The sequence below is a fragment of the Cydia strobilella genome, chromosome 25 (genome assembly GCF_947568885.1).
Source record: "Cydia strobilella chromosome 25, ilCydStro3.1, whole genome shotgun sequence".
NCBI lineage: Eukaryota > Metazoa > Arthropoda > Insecta > Lepidoptera > Tortricidae > Cydia > Cydia strobilella.
The window spans coordinates 4,628,848-4,653,622 of NC_086065.1; the positions used below are offsets into that span (position 1 = coordinate 4,628,848).

Below are 24,775 nucleotides of genomic sequence, written 5' to 3' on the forward strand. Positions count from 1 at the left end.
TAACAGAGACTGTTGATCTCTATACAAAGTTGAGTTTCTTTAATTTTAATAGTAGATAGTCTACTTTGGCGGAATTTCATGTAAATAGTTGAGTTATTTTATACTTGTTAGAGACTTGAGTATCTTAAAGAGCTCTAGTTGGTACATTAAGGGAAGATTTAAATTGTTTGCAACTATTTGCGAGAAACGTTGCCTCCTCGTACAAGTTATATTTATATAATCAAAAGTATTTCATTAGCGACAGTGTGTTCTTATTTGAATCAAACGTAGGACGCGAGGCCTTTGAGAATATAAAAAAAAATCAAAAGTATTCAACTCACGACTGAATTGAATTCTAGTTTGACTACTGATGTGTCGTCGGAGTTTCCGAAATTGCGAAAATTTCCACATTAATAAATTTCGGCAACTGTTGATATTTTTGTATGGGGATCGAAATTTTCCGTTTCCAAAATGAGTTTCTATAATTTCCTATGACATATTTCTGAAATTTCCAAAAACTTTTCCAAAGTTTATTGAAACTCCGCAACTTTTGCATTTGGGTCAACATTATTTTCGTTGTCTTGTTTCTCACTCTGTCACGCTTGATGTATATTCCGTATTCTTTCAAATAAATGAAATAAGTTGAGTGCTATCGCATGTCTTTCTAGCTGTAGATTATATTTTGTATGAGAACAACTAAAAAAAAAACATCTCATACAAAAAGCTACACTCCGTCACATTTTTTGGGAAAAAAAAAACAGGATGACGAAAATAATTTTGACCCATCTGTAAGATTTACCTTACATGTACATAATGACTCAAGTTTTTATTATAACTCGTCTCTAAAAAGATGTTAATGCATTTTTCACAGCTGCTTGCCAATACTCTGAAAAAACCTTCCGTATATACGATAATTATCGTGATAATTACCTAGTCGGCTCATAAGTTCTGTCATATACATAGTATCAAATAAAATCAAAAGTTTAAGTTTATTCCGTATAATTTGTACAGCGTTTGAAAGCTTATAAACTAGAGAATCTAAATGTATAACATTTATTCAAAATGACCGCCATAATTATCTACACAGGCTTGAAGTCTTCTTGGCCAGTCGTCAATGGATTCACGCACCACTTTCATGTCGATATTGGCCACTGCCGTAGCAAGAGATTTTTTCAGCGAGTCTAGATTTGCATGAGGTTTTGAGCACACCTTTTCCTCTAAATACTGCCATATTTTATAGTCTAAAGGATTAAGATCTGGGCTAGAGGAGGGCCAATCTTCATGCCGTATAAAGTCGATTTTATTGGAGGCGAGCCAGGCTTGTGTAGACTTTGCCTTATGGGCTGGAGCAGAGTCCTGCTGGAAAACCCAATGCTGGTTTAGAAACATCGTATGGGATAGTGGTTTCACAATATTAGTCAACACCGTGTCTTGGTACACTTTGGCACTAGTTTTTACTCCTTTCTCACAAAAATGCATACTAGTGACGCCCGCATAAGAAACTCCCAGCCAAACCATCACAGATGAAGGGTGATGACCTCTTTGAATACGGGGAATGCTATTAGACGCTTCTTTACTATTGCGAGCGTACACTCTATCATTTTGTTTATTACAGTTTTCTTCTATGTCAAAAATTTTCTCGTCCGAAAACAGTATACAACGGTGCTTATTTTTAGCGTACTTCTTCAATAAAGCTTTAGATCTTTTAAGCCTTAAAGCTTTAAGCCGACCATTGAGAAGATGGCCAGTTTTTCGTTTATAAGCACGAAGTCTCAGGTCTTGATTAAGCACTCTTTTCACCGTGTTTTTGCTCAAACCCATCTGGAGGGCCATAACTTTTTGTTTCCTAGCGGGATTTCTGGCAATGCGTGCCCTAATTGCTTGTACAACCGCTGGAGTCCTAGCTGTACGCGGACGACCGCTTCTTTTCTTGTCATTTAAACTAGAGACCTCACTGTATCTTTCTATGGTACGATACAGAAATCTTAGAGAGAATTTTAAATTTTCAAGTAGCTTAAAAATTTTAGTCGGCGAGTGACCACAACGATATAGTGCAATTATTGCGGTACGGCTATCTTTAAGCGTCCACTCCATGTTGAAGAAAACAGAAAATTGCAAAATTATACTACTCAAATATTTAATAAAGATTCGAAATTCAAATGCAGAACGGTTTTTGTTTTAGGAGTTCCAAATTTAAATTTTAAAGGCCAGTGACAGAACTTATGAGCCGACTAGGTATATACATAGCTCTATGTATCGGGCAAATAGAATTATAGCTAATTAGTGTACTCATAAGTTAGATGAAAATGTGTGAAAATCATGCAATCTGTCTTGTAAACATGATAAGAGACACAATTGTTTAATAAATATGGTTACATAATGAGTAATGACATTTAATATAGATACATGTGACGTTTTCAACCAAAAGGTACCACATTGTCGCTTGTCGATAAGGTTGATTTCGAATTGAAGCTATATGGAAATAGCGCCTTATTGACAACCGACAATAAGTACCCTTTTGGTTGAAAAAGGCACACATTAGCTATAATATCTACTCTATTGACACACCTCAGTGTTGCAGATGTAGTGATGGTCTTACCCCACCGTCCCCACCTTACCGTGTTTATACCAATATGAACATACATAATATATACACTCATAAACAAATTAAATTTTGAAATTAATTTTTAGGTAGCCTTTTTTTTGCGTTCCTCTTAATTTGTCCATGAGTATACACGTTGGCTTAAAAATAAGTGCATTCCCGTTGCCAGGGAGGTTTTGGGATTATACTGAGCAACTTTTACTATGGGACCAACCACGAAATCACGAAAAAATAAATTACCCTCGCATAGAAAATGAACCAGCCAAAATGTATGAAATAGCCAAAAAAATTTCGCGATTTCGGGGTTGGTCCCAATAGTAAAAGTTATTCAGTATAGTCCCAAAACCTCCCTGGCAATGGGAATGCACTTACTTTTTAGCCACCGTGTATATGCCTGGTACAAATTTTCGTCGCTAAAAATGTATTCGCAGGTTTTATACTGTAGTGCTTTACTTACCGAACAGCAACGTAAATACCAAATGATATTTCGTACAGTCAGCTGCAGAAGTTGCTAAGCGAGCCAGGTGTTCAAAATGATCTTGACGCGACTTTATTGTTAAGAGAATAAAAGCGTGTCAAGGTAATTTTGAACACCTCGCCCGCTTAGCAACTTCTGCTGTACATAAGTTCTAATCTCTGATTTGGTAGCCACGCGCCTTAGAGCTTCGCTATCATAATCTATAAAAATAATTAAGTCATTAAAGATAAAGATACTCCCAAACATGGTGTCTCCCTACTGCAAACTTAGTTACAAACCTTATTACAACTGAATAAGGTGTACTATTGGTCATTGTTCTGTGATCTAGTTTCTAAAGTGTAATTCCAATCGCTTGGTGAGATCACAGGTCACTTACCCGATTATCCTAGATTATTTTCATAAAGAAGCATGTTTTACACTCATTTTATATCACGCACACAGTGACAAATGAGGTCTTATGATTATGAAGTGTTTTTTTGGGGTCCCTTTGTTTGACATAATTATTGAAAGTCATAATGTAATGATTGTCATATTATTAGTCATAATTCTGAAACCGGTAACTTTTCAGGATTTTCCTCGGGTTGTCCTATAGATAGGTTAGGTTTGTTTTATGGCAATCCTGAAAAGTTACGCGTTTCTGAGAAAAACCAAATTGTGACTAATGATAAATGACAATCATTATATTATGACAATAGAGACCCTGTTTTTTCGCGTCCCCAACTCTTTACAATCACTGGCGAACCCCTGAAGGTTCGCGTACCCTAGTTTAATAAACTTTACTTACTTCAGATGTGAGCGTAGGAGGAGTGCGCATGCGCACCGCACGCAGTTTAAAAAGGTCTCTAATGTCTCCTATCAGTTGCGTGGCGGCGCGCCATGCTCATGCCAGAGCTAAATTGGCGTAGTTCTTAATAAATTGTAAGATTATGTACGAACGGAATTGTCTCAACATTATTAGGAAAGCCGGTGGAAATTGATCTCGATCTCGAGGTCACGTTACACTGGTTAGAGCCGATAGCTCTCGCAACCAATCAGAACACGCGGCTGAACAATGCCGGCGCGGGCGCTGCTCCAAATTGAATTATTAAACCAATAGGACGTGGGCGCGGTCAACTACTACCGACACCATGTTTTTAATATGTTTATTGGGACTTTTTCTAAAATTAACGTTTTGTGTAAACAAACATACTGTTAAACTAGGACTAGGAATATGTCCGGTGCATCTGGAGGTAAATATGGGCACTTACTGCACCAGGAGTACCTACACCAAATAATTTAGTTTTTAACTTTAGCGTATTGTCTGATCCCGTCACGTATAAGTTTTGTCTCATCGAACGGCGCCGCTCGAACCGAAACGGTATGAAAACACGAGGTTTCCATTAGAGGATCTTAGGTCAAAGTTTAGCGATTCCTTACATGTTTCTGTTGTACAATCTGTATCAGCAAGCTTGTAAGGTAGGCACGTATTATCCCATCCCGTCCCATAAAAGTTTTGTCCCATCTCTATCATGGTGTTCCTTTGTTTAGTCGGCCGAGCGCGATGGCGCCGCTCGAACCGAAACGGTATGAAAACACGAGGTTTCCAGTAGGGTCATCTTAGGTCATAGTTTAGCAATTCCGTGCCGTAAAATCACCCAACTATCCAGTCCAGTAGTGAAACTATGATCCACAATGTTATTTTAGGCTTTGCCTGAATGTTTTCTACACTACATTTTTAGAAGAATATTTATTTAGCCTTATGTTCAAATAATAGTCACACCTGGTCCCAATTTCACCACGGTGACAGGTGCGACAATTGTCGAAATCACTATTACTGACGTCTCATGCCTCCATAGGCTACGGTAACTTACTTTTTTTTATGGACTATAATTGGGTGGTTTTTTTTATACCACGTCGGTGGCAAACAAGCATACGGCCCGCCGATGGTAAGCAGTCACCGTAGCCTATGGACGCCTGCAACACCAGAGATATTACATGTGCGTTGCCGACCTTAACCTGTACACTCCTTTTTTGAAGAACCCCATACTGTAGCCCCTCGGAAAAACCTCAGCCGAAGCGTCCGCGGGAGGAAATTCCTCTTAAACCGCACAGTACGCGACCATTTAGGTTCTAGGGTGTGAGGATGAACACTCTGCCGACGGCGATCGGTGTGGTGATAGAAAGCGGCCGTTGGCATCATGTCAAACAATTTAATACAGCTGAACCAACAAACTACTAAAGTTTCTAGAAACTTGAACAGCCAAGCCAACTGCAAGAAAGACCAAAAGTTTCTTCAATCCAATACTGTTTTCGCGATTAGTACTTTGTGTAGCTGTGTGTATAATTATACACCTCAACTCTTCTGCCGATACCCCAGTTTTACACCTCCATGATATAAAAACCTAATTAATTAACACTCAACTAGATTCATCAATGTCCGAATTAACCATTGCATAACCGAGTGCAATAAATTGCACAAGTAGAGGCCATTGGGACATTAGTTCATACGACTATTGTTAGACAATTGTTAATTTAATATTACGATATTAAATTAACAATTGTCTAACAATATTAATGAAATAATTAAAGTAATTAAATTAGCTTAGCACCAGTTGCAATTCACTTAATGAGCTAAGGATAATATAAAATTAAATAATGAATAACATGTCAATTTGCATAAAGGTGGAATATTTCGTATATTACATAATATTTGCCAGAAATAGAGTCGTTTTATTCAAATGATCCGTAGGTAGTCTAAACTGATCTGATGAGCCAGATCCTGTTAACTCGTACAGATCGAGTTTTAAGAACCGAGGCCTCCATAACGCCATTGTAATTTTGGTATTATTGTTAGTATTATGTAAGACGTCCGAATACACCGAATGGGGCTGGCAACTGTCAAAGGTTTGCATAGATGGCGCCATAATAGCTTGCCCCTTTTTCTATGAGATTTGGCTTAAAGGGCTGGCATCCAGGGCATAGAATTCCATTAAAAAACAAAAATTGTACACAATTCTAGAGATTGACAGGGCAAGCTATGCTGGCGCCATCTGCTAAATACTTCGCCCGGCCGACTCCGCCTAATAGTGTCATAAAAGTCAGAATATGATGAGATCCTCAAAAACTTCAAATATAGGTACAGTCTTAGCACCTCTGCAGGCCCTGCATATATTATAAGCTAATACATAGTTTTGCCGACTACATATTTTATAATGTGCGGGTCGTTTCATAATACTTCTTTTGACTACTTTAGAAATAATTAATACAATTCTGTTTTTCTATTAACATCTTCTTTGGGTGACGACCTTATCACAACCATAAAACTGTACTGATAAGGTTTTCCTAGAAATAGAAAGAAACTAACCGCGTGAATCATTCAAAACTCTAATAGAGAGAACATCGACAAAGCGCAAAAATACCACTTTAACAACCTCACTACGCTCTAGATTCACATCTAATATCTAAATCAGAAGATTGTCATCGTAGCTGCCATCGATAACTGCAGCAATCACCGTAAATGCGTCATTAACTTGGAAAATGAACTAAATAACTCGGAAACACAAAACCGAAACGTCTTATAAACGTCGCCAATAAGACGAGGCTGAAATCCCGTTTTTGATTGCCAACTGCAGTTCTGGTTCTAGTGAAGTATCATTTACTTTTGGGGTCAGAAGAGGCAGCTTATGGTTTCCTTGTGTAAGGTAATTTAGAAAATTAGGCAAATATAGTTGGTCAAGCAAATCTTGTCAGTAGGAAAAGGCGCGAAATTCAAATTTCGTCCACATTTTTATAGCTACAACTTGACAAATCTCCACTGCCTAATATAGTTCCTATCGCTATAAAGTTTTACTACTTAATTTACTTAGTAATTTGTGTTATTTATTTATTTTAAACACGTAGAATAGAAACCCAAAATTGAATATACATATACAATAATTTATTAAATTGATTTAGGGCAGGAAATGAATGCCCAAAAAAAGTTGAGAGAAATGCTTGGAACACAATTTTTGACTTCGTAGCTTTGTTTAGACTAGTTAGGAGGTGAACATTTCAAAAACTATACAAGATATCGAAAAACTTCACTAAATAAAACTTGTGACAAATTAAATCTCTTTTCATTTTGTATAAGTGACCAAGTCGCTCAGACGCATAGTTTCCGGGATATAATCGAAAAACCGAAAAATTGAACCTTCAAACCCCCCTCTCCCCCCCAGCACCAGGGTTACGGCCGGGGACTTTTGATATGTTCATCTCCTAACTAGTCGAAACAAAGCTACTAAGTCAAAAATTGTTTTCCTTGCATTTCCCTCTATACCTTCTTATTGCTTGGCCTAATTCAATAAAAACAAGCGCTTAAATATTACTGTTTTTTTTTATAAACACGTTTCAAGCCCTCAATTAGCTATTAATCGTTTGTCTTAATCTGTCATTTTGACTTATGTATTTGTAAGAAAAGGATAAAACATAAATTAACTAATTGAGGCTTGTAAATTATGTAAATTTGGTTTCCCCCCAAATGCATCACTCTCTCACGCGTCAGAAACTGTAAGTTTACCTATTTCATGCCGTTGGAAATGTACTAAAAACGCCTTTAGACCTTTCTGCTGTTGGTGGTTTAGTTATTTATTCCGTGCCGTAACTGCACGGTGGCCCGGTTAACAGATGGCGGCTTAAGGTCGCGGGGCCGGTGGTACGTGGTAACTAGAGTTTAAATTAAGTTGATGCGTAACTAATAGAGGACCGTAGCCAAACAAACAGTTTTGTGCCGTAACTGCACGGTGGCCAGGTCAACAGATGGCGGCTTAAGGTCGCGGGGTCGGTGGCACGTGGTTAACTAAAGTTTTAAGTTAAACTAAGATAAACAACTAAAAGCTGTTGTGTTGAAATTTTGTTACTTAATTCGCCGACAAAAGTTTCGTAGGATATTTAATGGAATTCATTCATAAAGGCTCTAATGTTTAACAAGCAGAAACGTCTGCGAACTATGCTATTAAGCTTATGCTGTTATGCTATGTTATGATGCTATTATGCGTTTAAGAAGTGTAACGCTCTTACGGTAGATGTCGCTAGGGTCCCCTAGACCCATATGGATGAGGTCTTGGTGGCTCAGTTGGCAGAGCACTCGAGTATCCATCCAGAGGCCATGAGTTCAAGTCTCACCCAAGGCAGTAATTTTTCCACTTTTAAATTTATTCTAAGCATAAAGCGCGCATTCTAGGCGCAAAGGGCAATGGAGAGAGCTATGCTCGGGGTTTCTCTGCGTGATATAATCAGAAATGATGATATCCGCAGTAGAACTAGGGTCACCGACATATCTCGCAGAATTGCAAACCTTAAGTGGCAGTGGGCGGTGCACATTGCTCGCAGAACTGATGGCCGGTGGGGCCGGAAGGTTCTGAGTGGCGTCCGCGTACCGGAAGACGAACTGCCGGTAGGCCTCCAACGAGGTGGAGCGACGACCTGGTGAAGGTCGCGGGAATTCGGTGGATGCGAGCGGCACAGGATCGGTCGGAGTGGCGAGCCTTGGGGGAGGCCTATGTCCAGCAGTGGACGTCTATCGGCTGACATGATGATGATGATGATAAAGAGGCTTGTTCTTTTGCAGCCGGGTGTACACTAACAGGTCCCCACAAAGATATCCTTCAAACAGAGTCAAGGATAGACTACACCGCTGCTTAAAAACGCTGTCGGTACGGAATCGCAGTGATCTACCGTAAGCGTACCGTGTTTACCGCATGCTCTTCACACCGCTGCTCAAAACACGCTGACAGTGCGGAAACGCAGTGTCGACGCGCCGTAAATGTCAAGGTTTTTGTCGCATGCCCTCCAAGTCCTAAACTTTACGTCAGGTCATCATCACTGCGATTCCTCTCCGTCAGCGTATTTTGAGCAGCGGTATGGCCGAACCTTTACTCTACAGTGCAGTATAACCGCAGACGGTGCCACCGGCCTAACAACAGTTACTGTTACCCAGCTCAGTATTGGAAAGATAGCCAGATTATAACTAATGGTTAGATAAGAAACGCGAACAATCGCACCGGATAATGTGAACTTCTTTCACTGCCCTTTTCATTATCGAAAGTTGTAAATACCAAATGGGCCATCGCCATTTATTGAGATTATACAGTCGTTAGAAGTAAAATCCACTTATAAAGATTCTGAATGATCCACGTCAAAAACGCATCTTAAGCGTGAAAAAATATTTAATTCAGAATTAATAAATAAAAAAAATAAAAAAAATGCGTTTATTTTCAGACAACTCATAGGTCCATAGCATTGTTAGTAAGTTCTTAACTAAAAAATTAAAACTAAAATTATTAATACTAAATACTAAAAACTAAGATACAACATACTACTAACTACTACTACTAGATACTAATAACAAAGGTCTAAGCTAAAAGCCCTGCGTAACAGAGCCGTGGCGCGCGGTTCACCGAGGCTCACGCACACTCGGAGCATGCAGCTCGTTGAACCTGCCGAGCACGGCACTGTCCTGCCTCCCGGCCACGACCTGCAGGAGACTGTTGGGGCTTCCCCTAACCCGTCTGATGAGCGACGCGACTTTATTGCGCATGAGCGCATTAATGTGTGGACTGGTTGCGTAAATTATTTCCTTTTTTAATAGTACATTCTAATAAAGGTACATAACCAACCACCGTATCTCTTATATATTATCCAGTCCGCCAACACTTGATAAGTTAATATTCGTAAGGGCACTCATCATATCAGCCCTTTTTCGCCCACTGCTGAGCATAGGCCTCTCTTCCAGTACGCCACTTGTCCCGGTCTTGAGCCAATCTCATCCAGAAATGACCCGCAATCTTCCGGATGTCGTTCACTCACGGAAAGATCTAATCCTTTATCTGTAATTGAGAGAATGATCTCTTGTGAATAAAATTCTATATCTAAATGTATTGTTAATAAATTATATGTTTATTTGTTAACAGGCGTGGCACAAAGGCTGTTTCAAATGTCAGGAGTGCGGGATGACGCTCAACATGAGGACGTACAAAGGATACGGCAAACTGCCATACTGCGAGGCGTAAGTATCAAATCAAACGAAATATCATTATTTTATTACTAGCTTTTGCCCGCGACTTCGTCTGCCTGGAATTAGTAATTTGGTACCTTAATTTTTAAACAAATCTGCTTTTAAATCCATCCTATTTTTTTTCACCCCTCCAATTGGTCCACTCTATAAATTTCATCCCCATTTTTTACACCCTTAAGGGATGATTTCGGGGATAAAAAACATTCTATATCCTTCCCCTCAGCTCAAACTATCCCCATACCAAATTTCATCTAAATCGGTTCAGCGGTTATTAATTCCCCATACAAATCCCCCCCCCTTTTCACCCCCTTGAGGGGTGAGTAGTAGGTGAGGGATGAAAAGTATCCTATGTCCTTCCCCGGGACTCAAACTATCTGTATACCAAATTTCAACTAAATCGGTTCGGTTTGCTGCCCCCTATATAGGTAGTTTACGCACGCTTGATGCTATACTGCCTGTGAGCCTTCGCATTGCACGTGCGAGTGAAATGACTGCTGGATAAGCAGCTTAATGTCTTAAAATAGTTGAGCCGCTAGAAATCGCTTGTGATGGGTAAACCGGAGCGTAATTGGATTATATTTTTCTTCAAGGCCAGTAATAAAGGCCCCCAGACACTTTTTTGACTAATTAGGACTATATTAGGTATCTACTATTGTTCTATAATCCATGAGCCATTATTCTTTCTTACTTACCTACTGTCCTTAAAACTTAAAATAAATGAAAAGTGGAAAAATTCACTGTCCCGAGCGAGACTCGAATAGGGAATATTACGCGAAACTATGCGCAGGTGTCGCCACTACCACAATCTGAGGGTCTATCGAGAATCAAGAAAATCGAAATTTCGTTATCTAACATCTCTGTCACTCTTGCATAAAGAGCGATAAAGCGATAGCGAAATTTCGGATTCATAAATGTCATATTTTATTATCTCTGAAAACTTGTCAAAAACCTGTTAAAGGTGATGTATGTATATTGTATAAGTTACTCTATGGTTTACTAAAAAGGCTGGTGCTGCACTCTTGTGGCAGAACATTGCAGTAATATCCCCTATTTGCGACCGAAAGCTTAATTTTGAGCGAGCCGCCCGTGACACTGATGATGACTGTAACAACAGCGCCATTTTCCTCTTATAATTACTTAGGTCAGTTAGTCACGAATAGGTAACATACTTGAATAATTTCGTTTCACACTTCGTGATTCATATATTGACGTGGTCGGTAGGAAATCGTCGCCGGTATGGCAAATATGCATTGTTTATTTGTAGTCTTTACTCATATCATATCTTATTGCTGTTGTTTTTTCTGTGAGTTGCTGTTTGGATTTCTTACACTTGAGAATCATATACAGCGTTATGTTTAACATAATTAAAGTCTTTACCGGGTCTATAGCGTTAGACCCGGTAATGACATTAATTATGTGTACTAAACGTGAAGTTTAAAGTGTTATATAGCATTATGTTTACGTCCCTTTTGTGGAAAATTTGACAATGATATAGTTTTTGGCCACTCCCTTGTAGTAATTGGCCACTTACCAATAAGACTTATATTACCTTATTTTTTTCTGATTTGTTAGGAGTGGCCAATTACTATGGAGCGGCCAATAACTATAGCAGTGACCCTACCCGAGGTTAAGGGCTATTGAAGCCTAATTTTCTGATTTAACCTGATCCCTTTCAATTAACCTCTGTGTTTCAGTGTATGTGATTGTGATTTTCCATGCCTGAATAAGGACGCTTTAGGCATGGAACGCCATATATCGTTACTTTTATTTATTTATTTATTTTATTTTATTGGGAAACAAACAGCTTACAATAATACAGGATATAGATATTATGACTAATACATGAGCCAAAACAGTTTCCACTAATGGAATAAAACATAAATGCTCAAAGGGAACAAGAGTAAAAATACATTATAACTTGTTATAACATATCATTTCAATCGTTCTAGGAAACAGAGAGAAAGAAAAAAACACACACACAACACACACACACCACACACACACACACACACACACACACACACAGAAGGAAGTTTTGTCCACAGGAAAGACAGTTTTAGTTTTAAAATCGGTCCGACCTACTTTTTAGCCACTCTGTGAATGAATTCATTATGTGACCATGCAATTTTGCAGGCGGTACATCATCCGTGGTTTCATAGTAAATACTCGGACCTGACGCGGACCAGCTAAACCATTGACCATAGCTATTAGCTAGTACGTATTCAATCTCACCGAACGACAAATCCGGCGCAACAGTGCTGCCACAATAAAAACGAAAGTGCATGACCGTCAATATTGCGCAACGTGTCATACATGCACAAATAGACCGTCTCCCGTAGACTCCTCACTATAAAGCATCTGTATGCGATAGAGGGGTCGCTTGGTATAACAATGAAAATATATGACTGGACGAACTAAACCAACCACACCAATAAATGCCAAAGCCTGCTCAAAAATGCTGCCACAAACGAAAGTGACCGTCTATAAATAAGCTCTATGTTATATGAAGCATTCACCTTTTATTTTATACCACGTCGGTGGCAAACAAGCACCTATCTATACGAAGGCATGTAGACATTTTACGATGACTTTATACATTGGGACCGTGATTTCCCGAAGTTGAAGACGAAGGTTGTTCCCGAAGCGACATACCGATCAGAGATGGGCATTAATCGATTAATATTTTAGTTAACTAATCAATCGATTAAAAATATCAATCGTCATTTTTTTAATCGCGATTAATTTAGTTGCGATTAAATTAGTTGTGAGAATGTTCGACTAACAACTAAATTAGTTTTAGTTTCAATCGACTAAATTTCACGATTAAATCTATATTAAAACTACGTAGTCGCCCGTTTTTGCATTTTTTATCTTGCAATATGTAACTACAAGTACGTATGTATGTAACATACGGAGGTACTCGTATGTTGTAACTATGTTAGTTTGGGTAGAATTTTGCGACTTATTTTGAAGCAGATATCTTCATCCGATTGAGCTAAAATTATGTATACACGTTTAATTTGAAATGCTTGAATGACAATGCAAATAATGCCATAATATTATTATAACGATATATTGGTAATAACGACAAATAGCGAAAAACTGTATTGTTTACAAATCGCAAACAATAAAGTAGGTTGGTGCATCTATACTTATAATAAAGCGGAAGAGGGTCGAAAGTCTGTACATGGAAGATATTCGAAAAAAAATTGGCTGGGGATACTTAGAATCGATAACAGAACACATTCCAACAGTTTTTAGAATTTTTGTCTGTTTATCTGTTTGTCTGTTTATATGACCGCGCTACAAATGAAAACGGCGGAACGGATTTTGATGCAAACTTTACTAATCTGTCGAAAAAATCCACGGCCAGGTTATAGGCTATAAAAATTTGAGAAATTTTACCCCTAAGGGGGTTAAAAAGGGGGATGAAAGTTTGTATGGAGTTCAAGATTTATTTTAAGCTAGCAATTTGAAACTTCGTAAGAAGATATATTATTGAAATACAAGAAAACTAATTTCAGCGTTTTTGAAAATTCATCCCATAAGGAGGTGAAATAGAGGTTGAAAGTTTGTATGGAGTTCAATTTTTTTTTTGAGTGCGTTACTTGAAACTTTGTATAATGGGCATATTATTATAATACAGGAAAAGTAATTTTAGCGTTTTCAAGAATTCGTCACCTAACAGGGTTAAAAGGGGGTTGAAAGTTTGAATCCATTACAAATGCTTTGAAACTTCTTAGAAATGTATGATAGACGATTACAAAAAAACTAATTTTGACGTTTTTGGAAATTTAACCCCTCAGGGGGTTGAAAAGGGGATGAAAGTTTGTCTTGGGGTGCAAATTTTATTTTAAGTCAGGAACTTAAAACTTTGCAAAACGTTAATTATATTAAAAAGCAAGAAATTTTTTTTTAGCGTTTTTAAAAGTTCATCCCCCATGGAAAAAGGGGTTAAAAACTTTATCTTGATAACTATATCATTTTAGCTACTAGGCCAAGTTAGGTATCGTTTTTGTATAAATCGGGTATGCCGAATTCATTTATGATATCAAAATGACACCATTCCCGAGTGAAAACACAAAAAAAATGAAAAAAACTTTTTTTAATTTCTCTTTACGCTTAAACCGCTAAACCGATTTAGATAAAATTTGGTATAGAGATAGTTTGAGTCCCGTGGAAGAACATAGGGTAGTTTTTATCCAAAAAATGGAGACTGCGTTTGCATGGAGAAGCGGCCGAGCCCTTTCCTCTTAATAATGGTCACGAATTTTTCAGTAAATGTCAAACGATTTGGGACTTATACGCGTTACCATGCCTTCCCGAAAAAAATCGAATCTTTCGCGAAAGTCTCGCAATGCATTGCGGCCACAAGGGGCACGGTCTCAGGAGTCTAAGAAAAACCACGGTGAGAGACTCAGTGGCGCTAGCCAGGCAGGTCGCTTCGCTTTCGGCTGAAACGGCAAGCCAGCGCGAGTCTCGATTGTGATCCCAAATACATCGTACGCAATACATATATAGGCGCAGATCCTGACGGAGTGTGGCGCCGGAGAAGCCGTGTTCATCCTGCGTATCCCCCTCCATTCCGAGCAACTTCCCGTTCCGCTTTAAGCGCCTACAGGTCCCCGTGAGCGCCTGCTTCGCTATGACTATCAACAAGTCGTAGGGGCAGACGCTACGCAGTTGCATTTCCCACTCCGAAAACAACAAAAAAAGGGGCAGACACTGCCCGCCGCCGGCGTCATGCTTAGACTGATTTCACTGGAGGACCGATTTGGATGACATGATTTTGATGGGAACACCCAAATATTCCGAAATACGTTTTTTCGATTTTTATAACCACGACTTTCATAATCCCGATTATTTATAAGTCCGAAATATCAAAATTACGATTTTTAAAAACACGATGGAATAAAATCACGAATGTGCTATTTCCGAAAACTTTAAATCCGATTGTCACTTGACAGAAAGCTTAAAGTTCCGATTTTACACTTTTCCGAAAATATTTTTTTTCCGAATTCCTAAATTCCGAAAAATCATTGTCCGATCGGAAATAAAATAATTCGGTATTCAGAAATTCGGTTTTTTAAGATTGGAAAAATGAAGTCCGTGATATTCAAATGAAGACTCACGTTTTAGTAATTATTACGGGTACCTGTCGTGCCGCGTCATGGCATTCGGCATAAAATATTTTTGGCATAAAAATTCGGCATAAATAAATTAGACAGAACTGCGAACCGGAACTGTTGCTAGAAGTGGGTTAGGTTAGGTTAGAACTGCGACCCCCAAGAAAACAAACTGTTGCTAGAAGTGGGTTAGGTTAGGTTAGAATTGCGACCCCCAAGAAAACGAACTGTTGCCAGAAAAGTGGGTTAGGTTAGGTTATAACTGCGACCCCCAAGAAAACGAACTGTTGCCAAAAAAGTGGAAATTTAAAAATTGGGATATTTAAAATAGGAATCGGATAAGGGCAATTCCGAATTCGTGATTTTGAAAATCGTAAATGTTAAATTCGGTGTTTGCCACCATCGGAATTATTATAGTCGAAATTATGTAGTTCGGAATTTACAAAATTCGGCTTTTTGGGTTTTCGGAAATATAAATCTTCGTGATTTTCATCATTCGTAATTATGACAGTCGGAATTTTGATGGGTCGAGCATTTAAAAATCGGAATGATAAAATTCGACATTCTAAAATTCGGAATAATATTTTTTCGGAAATATGTAGTGTACCCGATTTGGATAGGTACAGTCAAGGACGTAAAAATACAAAAATGGTACTGTATCGTTCGATATACACCTACTACTCTATGCCGTTTAAATCACGTCAAAAATTTGAATAAGGGCAACAAAAACCTTTTGGAGTGTAATTTTATTTAGTGGTAGCAAAGAGGATGTAATATTATAGAGCGGTACTGTCATAGTAAATTTTGTAACCACACTGCCATCTATCGACACACTTTAAAACTAAAAATGAAGATTTATTAAAATACGATAAAATGTATTTAAATATGGATAAACGATCTTTTTTATTTGCATTAATTATTTTTATTTTTTTGACCCATGTTCTTTCACTGATATGCGTTAAAATTGTTAAATAATAACAAACGAAACCGTTAACGCCCTCTATACGAGAGTAGGCAAAAGGTAGTAGCGACATCTGATCGAGAATCAAATTTTCGTGATTTTCGAGGCACGTTTTTTCCTTAGACTGTATCCATCTATTACGGAGTTATATCTATCTTTGGTGGTAGGTACCTAATTGTAAAATATTTTATCTGGACTAGTCCTCTAGCGTATCCATTTGTCAACTTTACTTTAAGTTCCGTCTCCCGGGGACAGGGAGATAAATTAGGGGTGAATTAGCCGCTTACTGACACAGACCGAATTCCACGCAGGCGAAGCCGCGGGCACAGCTAGTTATTAATACTTTGAATTATACGATACTGAGTAAATCTTAGACATAGAAACTATCAATATTTTGCTGTCTCTGACAATAGTAAAACTCTTTTTAGTGTCACGCGGTGACAAAACAATGGGATAATCCTACTTACCTGGAACTGGAAGTTGTTTGTTGCATTTTGGTGCAAGTGCCGACGCATCTTCTAAAAATAACACGTTCTATTGAATGACACATCTGCATGTTGTTTATTATATACGCGGTCTATTTTGTTTTTAACGTGTGGTCATTAAACTTACTTACTTTAGTAGCAAAATAATAGTGAGAACAGATCTCACTCCTTAGAAACGGTCAAAATATCGTAAGTAATACATGACTATTTTATTTTTAAACATCCGTTAAGATGTCCTAATCAGTCTGTCAACATAGCCATACCGAGGTATTCTATTCAATTTGCTTCTAACATTAGTCGCGAGAAAATAGTCTAACTAATTAGTCGATTACAAAATTTAGTTGTCCGAAATCAATCGGCAACTAATTTAGTTGCAACTAAATTAGTTGCACTATATACAACTAAGATTGATCAATCGTCGTTTTCAATCGTCAGTCGCAATTAATTCTTGTAATCTTAATCGTTAATCGTTAGTCGATTACATTTTGCCCATCTCTGATACCGATTAATTGACGATGACTGTTCCGAGGGGAGTATTGAAAGGAGCCACTGTAATTGACGCGGCGAATGATGATCCCTGTTAGTTCATTTTTGTATGGAGTAACTGTCAATGTCAAATGTTTTTGGACTTCTTTTGGTATTTTAACACATTTTTTTATTTAGAAGTGTTTAAGTAATAAAAAGACGGTAAAAACCTATTTCTTCAATTACTTTTTAAATAAAGTCTATCCAAAAGCGAATTGGCGGAACTGTCATAGGAATCATCATTTTTTTGTACGATGTTGCAGTAAATACTACCTATTAATTTAATACAACTGCCCCAGTGATGTGTGGTGAGCATGACTCTCGCGTGTAAGTGATCTGTGACAGAGTCCTATATGTATATGCGCCGGAGTTCGCAACCCGGACGCGAGTGACGTCTGCGCTAAATGGATGAATTATCCTAACTAATGGCAGGGAAATTATTATGACCGAGTTACATAGTTTCTTACGTCTATTTTTCTTTGGGATGTTTGTGCTTAGGCGTTTGAACCGCGTTCTCTTGAACAATTAGGTAAAAATTAAATAATTACGACCGATTATATCTCGTATAATGAATTAAGAATACATCTCGACATTTCGAAAAAAATTCTGCGCTTGTGGTCAACGGATAGAGACGGGTGAAGAAGTTTAGTTCTTCTTCCTTGCCACTTCCCAGCATCATTTGGGGTCGGCTCTCCTCGTTCTAAGGCGCCACCGCGCCAGGATGGTCTGTCCTGGGTTGTCGCATCTGTAAGTTGGGCTCACTCCAAGTCGCGGGTTATAGTAGCCAGCCAAGTGGTTTTGGGTCTTCCACTACCATACATACAGTGCATGGTATTGCCAGCGCCTTCCTGACCACGTGATCTTCGGAACGTCTCATTATTTGGCCATACCATCAAAGTCTGCTTTCGGTGATCTTATCTGTGATTAACTTTGTAACTCTCTCTGATATACTCGTTTCGTATTTTATGGAGTCTTGTTACGCCTGCTGCCCATCTCGGCATCTTCATCTCTGCAACATGGATTTTGTTTTCGTGCACTTTTTTTACGGACGGGTAAATGTCGGGATGTTAGTATTTCAAATTTATTATACGCGATATAAAGTAAAAAGAAGAGGCTACATTCCACTCTGTTTTGTACACAGCTTCTGTATCTCACAAGAAATGAAAGTTAAGCGATTTTCCACACTTTTACTCGCAATTGAACTTCGACAAAAACCCCTGGCCGGATTCGTCACGACAAATCGTCACGTCTAAATCGGTGTGTGACTTCATACGGTCAATGGTGTCATTGTTGAGAAAGGCTTAGTACGTGTCAGCTCAATTCGCACGTTGTAATCATGTTGTAATCATTATTAATATTAATATGTATGCGAAAGTTTATGAATTATATTATGTATGAATTATCTTTACAAACAACACAAAACACAACGTAAATGGTATTGATATGTATTACTATTAGTAAGAATATATGGGCATAAGAGTTACTGTGAGAACGAAATGCGATCATGATATTCAACAATTGCACATTTAATGTTTACCTGGCACCTTGTGGTTTTTAACTATGAATAATTTAAAATCCCTACATATTACTTAAATGGCAATGGGCTTGAAACATCAACCGTATGCGAAATTGGCCATTATGGTCAAAGAACTACCGAATGGACAGTTGGATACCAAAAATATATAGTCCGGTATCATGGCAGTCTTAAAAAAGAGAGGGAGGCCTGCTTCGCTCAGGAGTAGTGAAATAATAAAATAAATTAATAAACATATTACCTAAGTAAGTTGGACCGCCTAGTCACAAAATCAAACTTCAAAGTTTTTTCAATTCCAATTGGCATGCTGTCAGTCGTGGTATATATTCTCTCTAAATTTCCGAACTTTAACTTTTAAAAACAAGTTTGGAAAATCTTAACAATAATAGACTTTTAACACATCGTATTTACCAATTACAGACACGTTCCGAAGGCGAAGCACACGACGATGGCAGAAACTCCTGAACTCAAGCGGATAGCAGAAAACACCAGGCTGCAGAGCAACGTCAACTACCACGCGGACTTTGAGAAGAGCAAGGGAAAGTTTACACAGGTAAATTACCTAAAATACCTTTACGGCCTTTATACAGAGTCACCGTCAAACTTGAAGAAGCAGGACTGCCTGCGTTACAAAATACGCTTCTAAAGAAGTATCTAAAGACCATCTTGGAATTCGAACCAGGTGGACCGAAGTGTTCGACTTGGTACATTACCTTGTAAGGATCTGGCAGATTTGAGCGATAAAGTTGACGATTTGATAAGTCGTTCATCGAAAAAACCTTGTCACAATAAACTATACCGACGTTTAGCACTACTTATAGGATACCTCGACAAATTTTAAGCAAGAAGAAATCCACGAACGTCTCCCTGTTGGTTAAGTAAGTACTTTGCTGATGATATTAGCTTAAACGGAAGCGTTGCAATAGGCTTCTTTTTTGTGGATTTCTACTGGGTGGAGTTCTCAATCTCAATCTTAAAGTCTGTGGCATCATCTGTACAAACATCGGAGTTTTGGGTGCGGGAATGATTTCGTGTATTTATAACTTTGTTTATTGTAAAATATTTACCAAACTATGAAATGAAAATAGGTAGTAAGCTCCAAATGTGCTTAGAAATGTTAAAATAGTTACTGTTTTTTACATGCAGTTTCTACCAATATTTTGGCTAGTGTAAAACATTCCCGCACCCAAAACCCCGATGTATGCATCTGTACCTCTTTGGACACTTGGTCACAGGGCGGACACGCTATACATCAAAAATCACTTGCGTTTCTATGTGTGAACGGCACGTCTGTACACGCGTCATGCGTCATAGTGTGAGTAAGTTGCTTAAAAATCAAAGATAGATATAACTCCGTAATAGATGGATACAGTCTAAGGAAAAAACGTGCCTCGAAAATCAAGAAAATTTGATTCTCGTTCAGAGGGCGCTACTAGTTTTGGCCTACAGTCGTATAGATGGCGTTGACGGTTTCGTTTGTTATTTAACAATTTTAACGCATATCAGTGAAAGAACATGGGTCAAAATCATAAAAATAATTAATGCAAATAAAAAAATCATTTATCTATATTTAAATACATTCTATCGTATTTTTATAAATCTTCATTTTTAGTTTTAAAGTGTGTCGACAGATGGCAGTGAATTTACTGGGGTTACAAAATTTACTATGACAGTACCGCTCTAGTATATGTTACTCTATGTTAAAAATAGTACTGAGCGGCCGGCAAACTGCCGTCAATCTGCTGTCGCGGGGCGAGGTAATTCGAGTCGGGGTGGGGCGGTGCGTGGCCGTTCTGTATGATAATACTATTATTACTTATTTTGTGACTTGGTTGTCGCCTATCATCCTTGCGCCTATCACGTTTTATGCTTCTTTTGCCACAATATTTAGTATCAACTATTGCGTTGAAGGCGTAAGCTCTGACTGAACAAGAAAGCTGTTGTTCCGGTATAGATCTGTATATCCCATTAAGAAAGTAAAACAGACCCATGTGCAGAGCGTGCATGGAAGAAGAGGAAACAACAAAACACATTCTCCTAGACTGTAAACAGATAGAAAAGTATACAGGAACAAATACCTAGCGACTGCTTGCACACTAAAGGAGGCAGGTAGAAACTTGAAGACTTTGCTATGTTTCGTGGAGGACCTGAGGTGCTTAGAGTAGCGCTACCTCGTTTTTACGCAAAATAGTAAATGGTTGTTGATTTAAAGGGATTAAGAAACAGGTGTGATTGTATGTCTGTCTCCACTCCAGGTGGCAGATGACCCCGAGACCCTTCGGATCAAAGCGAACACCAAGATCATCAGCAACGTGGCGTACCACGGGGACCTGGAGAAGAAGGCTCAGATGGAGAAGCAGCGGCAGATAAACGAGAATGGAGAACTAGTCGGTGAGTTTAGCTGGAGTGGATTGTTTGTTGCCTTGGTGATAGTACAAAGTTCATTATGTGTTTAAGACCAGAGCACATCGGCTGCGTGTGCTTAGACGTGCGCATGCGCTAAAATGTTGGAGCTGTACACGCACACGTCACGCAAGGGGTTTGACGTTTCTCATAAGGACCTGTATGTTACAACGCGCACCTGCACGTCTACACAGACGCATCCGGTGTGCACAGGCCTTAAGGACGTACAGGGTGGGCCCTGTAACGCAAGAAAAAATGTTAAATGTAAAAAAAACTGTTTTTTTTTACATACAAACGGTGTTTCTTTTTAGTGATTTATTAATCAGCAGTGAAGCATTTTACTTCAGCAAAGTAATAATAAAGTAATAGTTGGCCAAGCAAATCTTGTCAGTAGAAAAAGGCGCAAAATTCAAATTTTCTATGGGACGATATCCCTTCGCGCCTACATTTTTTAAATTTGCCGCCTTTTTCGACTGACAAGATTTGCTTGACCAACTATAGCTTTGAATAGTAATACTACAAAAAAACAACGTTTTGTTTTTGTGATAATATTTGGTTAAAAAAACCTTGCTCGCACATCGTAATTTTAAATTCAAATTCATTATCAAATTATTATGAAGGTTGACTGGTAGAGAATGCCTTGTAGCATTAAGTCCGCCTTTTGTACATTTGTATTTTCTTTTGTGCAATAAAGATTAAATAAATATATTATAGAGTAAATGTAGATATTCTAAGGAATTGTCTGTTTAATTTAAATATTTATTCTTGTTAAAGGCCCACTCGGTATGTAAGTCATAAGTGTCATAACCATAAAAATACACGATTACCAAATTCCTAAGCATATTTTAAATATGTGTCATTTCGTTAAGTGCTTGAAATTTGTGCACGCAAACACAATAACGTCAATAACAGATACTCTTGATAATAAAAATTAAATCCGTTTATGTGATTCCGTATTTATGTAATTTATGAACGTACGTCTGTTAACATTTTTATGACATATTGACGTGATCACTTAAATGTTTTCACACGAGTAATTTACAATCTCTACAGTATAGAAGAAACTGCAATTAGTAATGAATTAACAAGTAAATATTAACTTTCAAAGATATAGGAACACTTTTAAAATAAGGAACATTCTGTCGTTAGTTTTAGATTTCAGAGCATTAGTCTCTTTAAATTACATATTCTTATAAGAACGGTAGGTAAAGAGGAACGAAGCAAGGAAGAAGATAAATTTAAAATAAAATCATGTCAATATTGCTTTACTAAAAGTTAATTTATTGAATAAAATGGTAATTCGTTTAGGTAAAAATCGTGTCACCGATCGTGTGTGTTCGGCACCGTAATGTGATTCACACTCGCGTTCGCGGCTTCGCGCCGCGATTCGCGCACGATTGTGGAGGGCCATTTAGCTAAGAACGTAGAAGCAAGGATTTGTCTTAGACTTTATACGTTTATTTTATTACAATCAATGAAACAAATTAGAATCAGTGACCTATACTGTAGGGCTCATCCCACAGTAAGTACCACATTTATTCACTCGTCAAAATCGTGTAAACACTGATCATTGTTCGCCGCACACGTCGCACAATATAAAGTCCGACAAGAAATTGTAGAAAATAAATGAGTGCACCATTTTCTACGTAACTGTCACATTTTTGACATGAAATGCTTAAACATGGCAACAATTTAGTATGGAATTTTTTAGTTCCATTTTTTTGAATTTCTACTATTTTATGTCGCATTATACTTATGTATGTTTGTTTGTGGGTGTGCGAATGTTTCATCAACAGATGAAAGTTGATTGCGTCAAATTGGATTGCCAAATAAATTGTAGCGAATTATTTACCGGAGATTGCCAAATATGTATGAAAGTTAGCCAAATTGAATGCAATGAATGCACAAAGGTTGTTATTGCTCTGTTAGCGCACGCGTCAGTTGATAGATTAATGATGTATATTCTTGCACTTCTAACCAATGGTAGAATTTATATTAGACGGATGAGTTAACTGTGTCCATGATGGTATTGATGGTACACAGTAACCATTATATTCATTGGTTAGCCAGCTTACGTTACCTTTAAATAGGTATTGTTGCTGATTAAAAGATTCACTTCAAGTTTTAAAATTCTCCACACATGATATTCAGGAATATTTCGCGTCTACAAGATCCAAGGAAAAGAGATGAATTAATTAAATTAATATATGTTTGACGCAATTAACTTTCCTACCACCATCTTCATGCAAATGAAGACATCATCACGTGTTTAATCCATTTCCATCGCTTTAAATGTAGACGTGCCCTCCGACAACTACCACCAGCAGCTCGAGAATTACGCCAACGAGATGCTACCCGTTCCACCACCACCACAGAAACAACCCCAAGTCTACCAGCCACCCCCGGCGTACCAGAACCAGAATCAAAACCAATCCTACCAGAATCAGAACCAGCAATATCAGAACCAGAGTTACCAGAGTAACCAGAGCAATCATCAGCCGGTGTATAATCAGAATCAATACCGACCGCAACCACCGAAACAATACGAAGACTACCAGCAGAAATACGACGATTACCAAAACCAATTCGCCTACGGACAGTATCAACAACCGGGGGCTAATTATGGGGTTGGAAGCCAGCAGAAGATCGGTAGGATTCAAGACTATGATCCGCTTGTAGACGGACCGCGGGCGGCGCCCAACACTCAGCGGGCGTCGGCCACGCTCATCTATAATAGCACCAGTGATGGGAAGAGAGGTTTGTGGTTTTTGCTTTAGGGTGCTTTATTTGTTGGAGAAGTTGGAGTGGGGACAAATTGGTCTGGGTATTATGATCACCGACAAGAAATACAGGAACAGTGTCACAAATATCTGAACATACCTCTGTTCATGTTCAAATATTTTTGATGGTGACTCTTTGTCTGTTATATTATATACCATGTAATGTAGTAACAATCCCGTGAATTTGAGAGCGATCCATTTACCATTTTTATTATATTAACTTTTTTTGCATTCCTTTTCTAAATTAAACTAAACCGAAATTACATTTTAGTTAGAAGTTATATAAAAATTAACATTAAAAGATTAAAAAGGGCTTAATTTTTTTCTAAGTTTTTCGGGAAAATTAAGCTCGATGATCGCCAAGAGTTGAACATTTAGTGCAAAAGTAGTTATCATGGCATGCATTCTTACGCATTAAATTGAATACCCAATAAGTGGAAGTTTCTATCCAGGGTCCCACCACCAGCCACAACAGGCCCAGCAGAGCACTCGGCAGATCGGTCGCGTGGCCGACCTGGACCCGTTGGGCTCCGAGCGCGCCGCCTACGCCGGCCCCGACCAGAACTACATGCAGGTCATGTCCAACAAGCACGAGCCCGATGTACAGGTAAATGCGAACACCCCACCACAACGAAAGAGGACCTAGGATACATCCTAAATTTATATACCAATATTGTTATTGATAGTGTCAAAAGCTATACTTAGATCTAGCAGCAAACGCAAAATGGTTCTTTTGTTTTTTAATGGTTATTAGTCTCCAACAACTATGAGCCTAATGTACAGGTACTGCCCCTTTATAGCAAACTTAGAGATAATGACAGATCGGTCGTCAGCGACATAGACCCGCCGGCCTCGACCAGAACTACATGCAG

At 38.3% G+C, this 24,775-nt stretch overlaps 1 protein-coding gene and 1 pseudogene across 1 annotated transcript in view; one reads left to right on the top strand and one right to left on the bottom strand.

The window, feature by feature from the left end:
• LOC134752574 (uncharacterized) overlaps window positions 1–9,612 on the bottom strand; it is a 29,814-nt pseudogene extending 20,202 nt beyond the window's left edge.
• The window catches only part of LOC134752839 (LIM and SH3 domain protein 1), a 55,669-nt gene that overhangs the window by 23,863 nt on the left and 7,031 nt on the right, over window positions 1–24,775 (top strand). Inside the window, exons 2-6 of the mRNA XM_063688600.1 lie at window positions 9,986–10,080; window positions 19,141–19,273; window positions 20,976–21,111; window positions 23,422–23,880; window positions 24,356–24,510. Of these exons, the coding sequence (XP_063544670.1) occupies window positions 9,986–10,080; window positions 19,141–19,273; window positions 20,976–21,111; window positions 23,422–23,880; window positions 24,356–24,510 (978 nt within the window). The remainder of the gene's footprint in view (window positions 1–9,985; window positions 10,081–19,140; window positions 19,274–20,975; window positions 21,112–23,421; window positions 23,881–24,355; window positions 24,511–24,775) is intronic.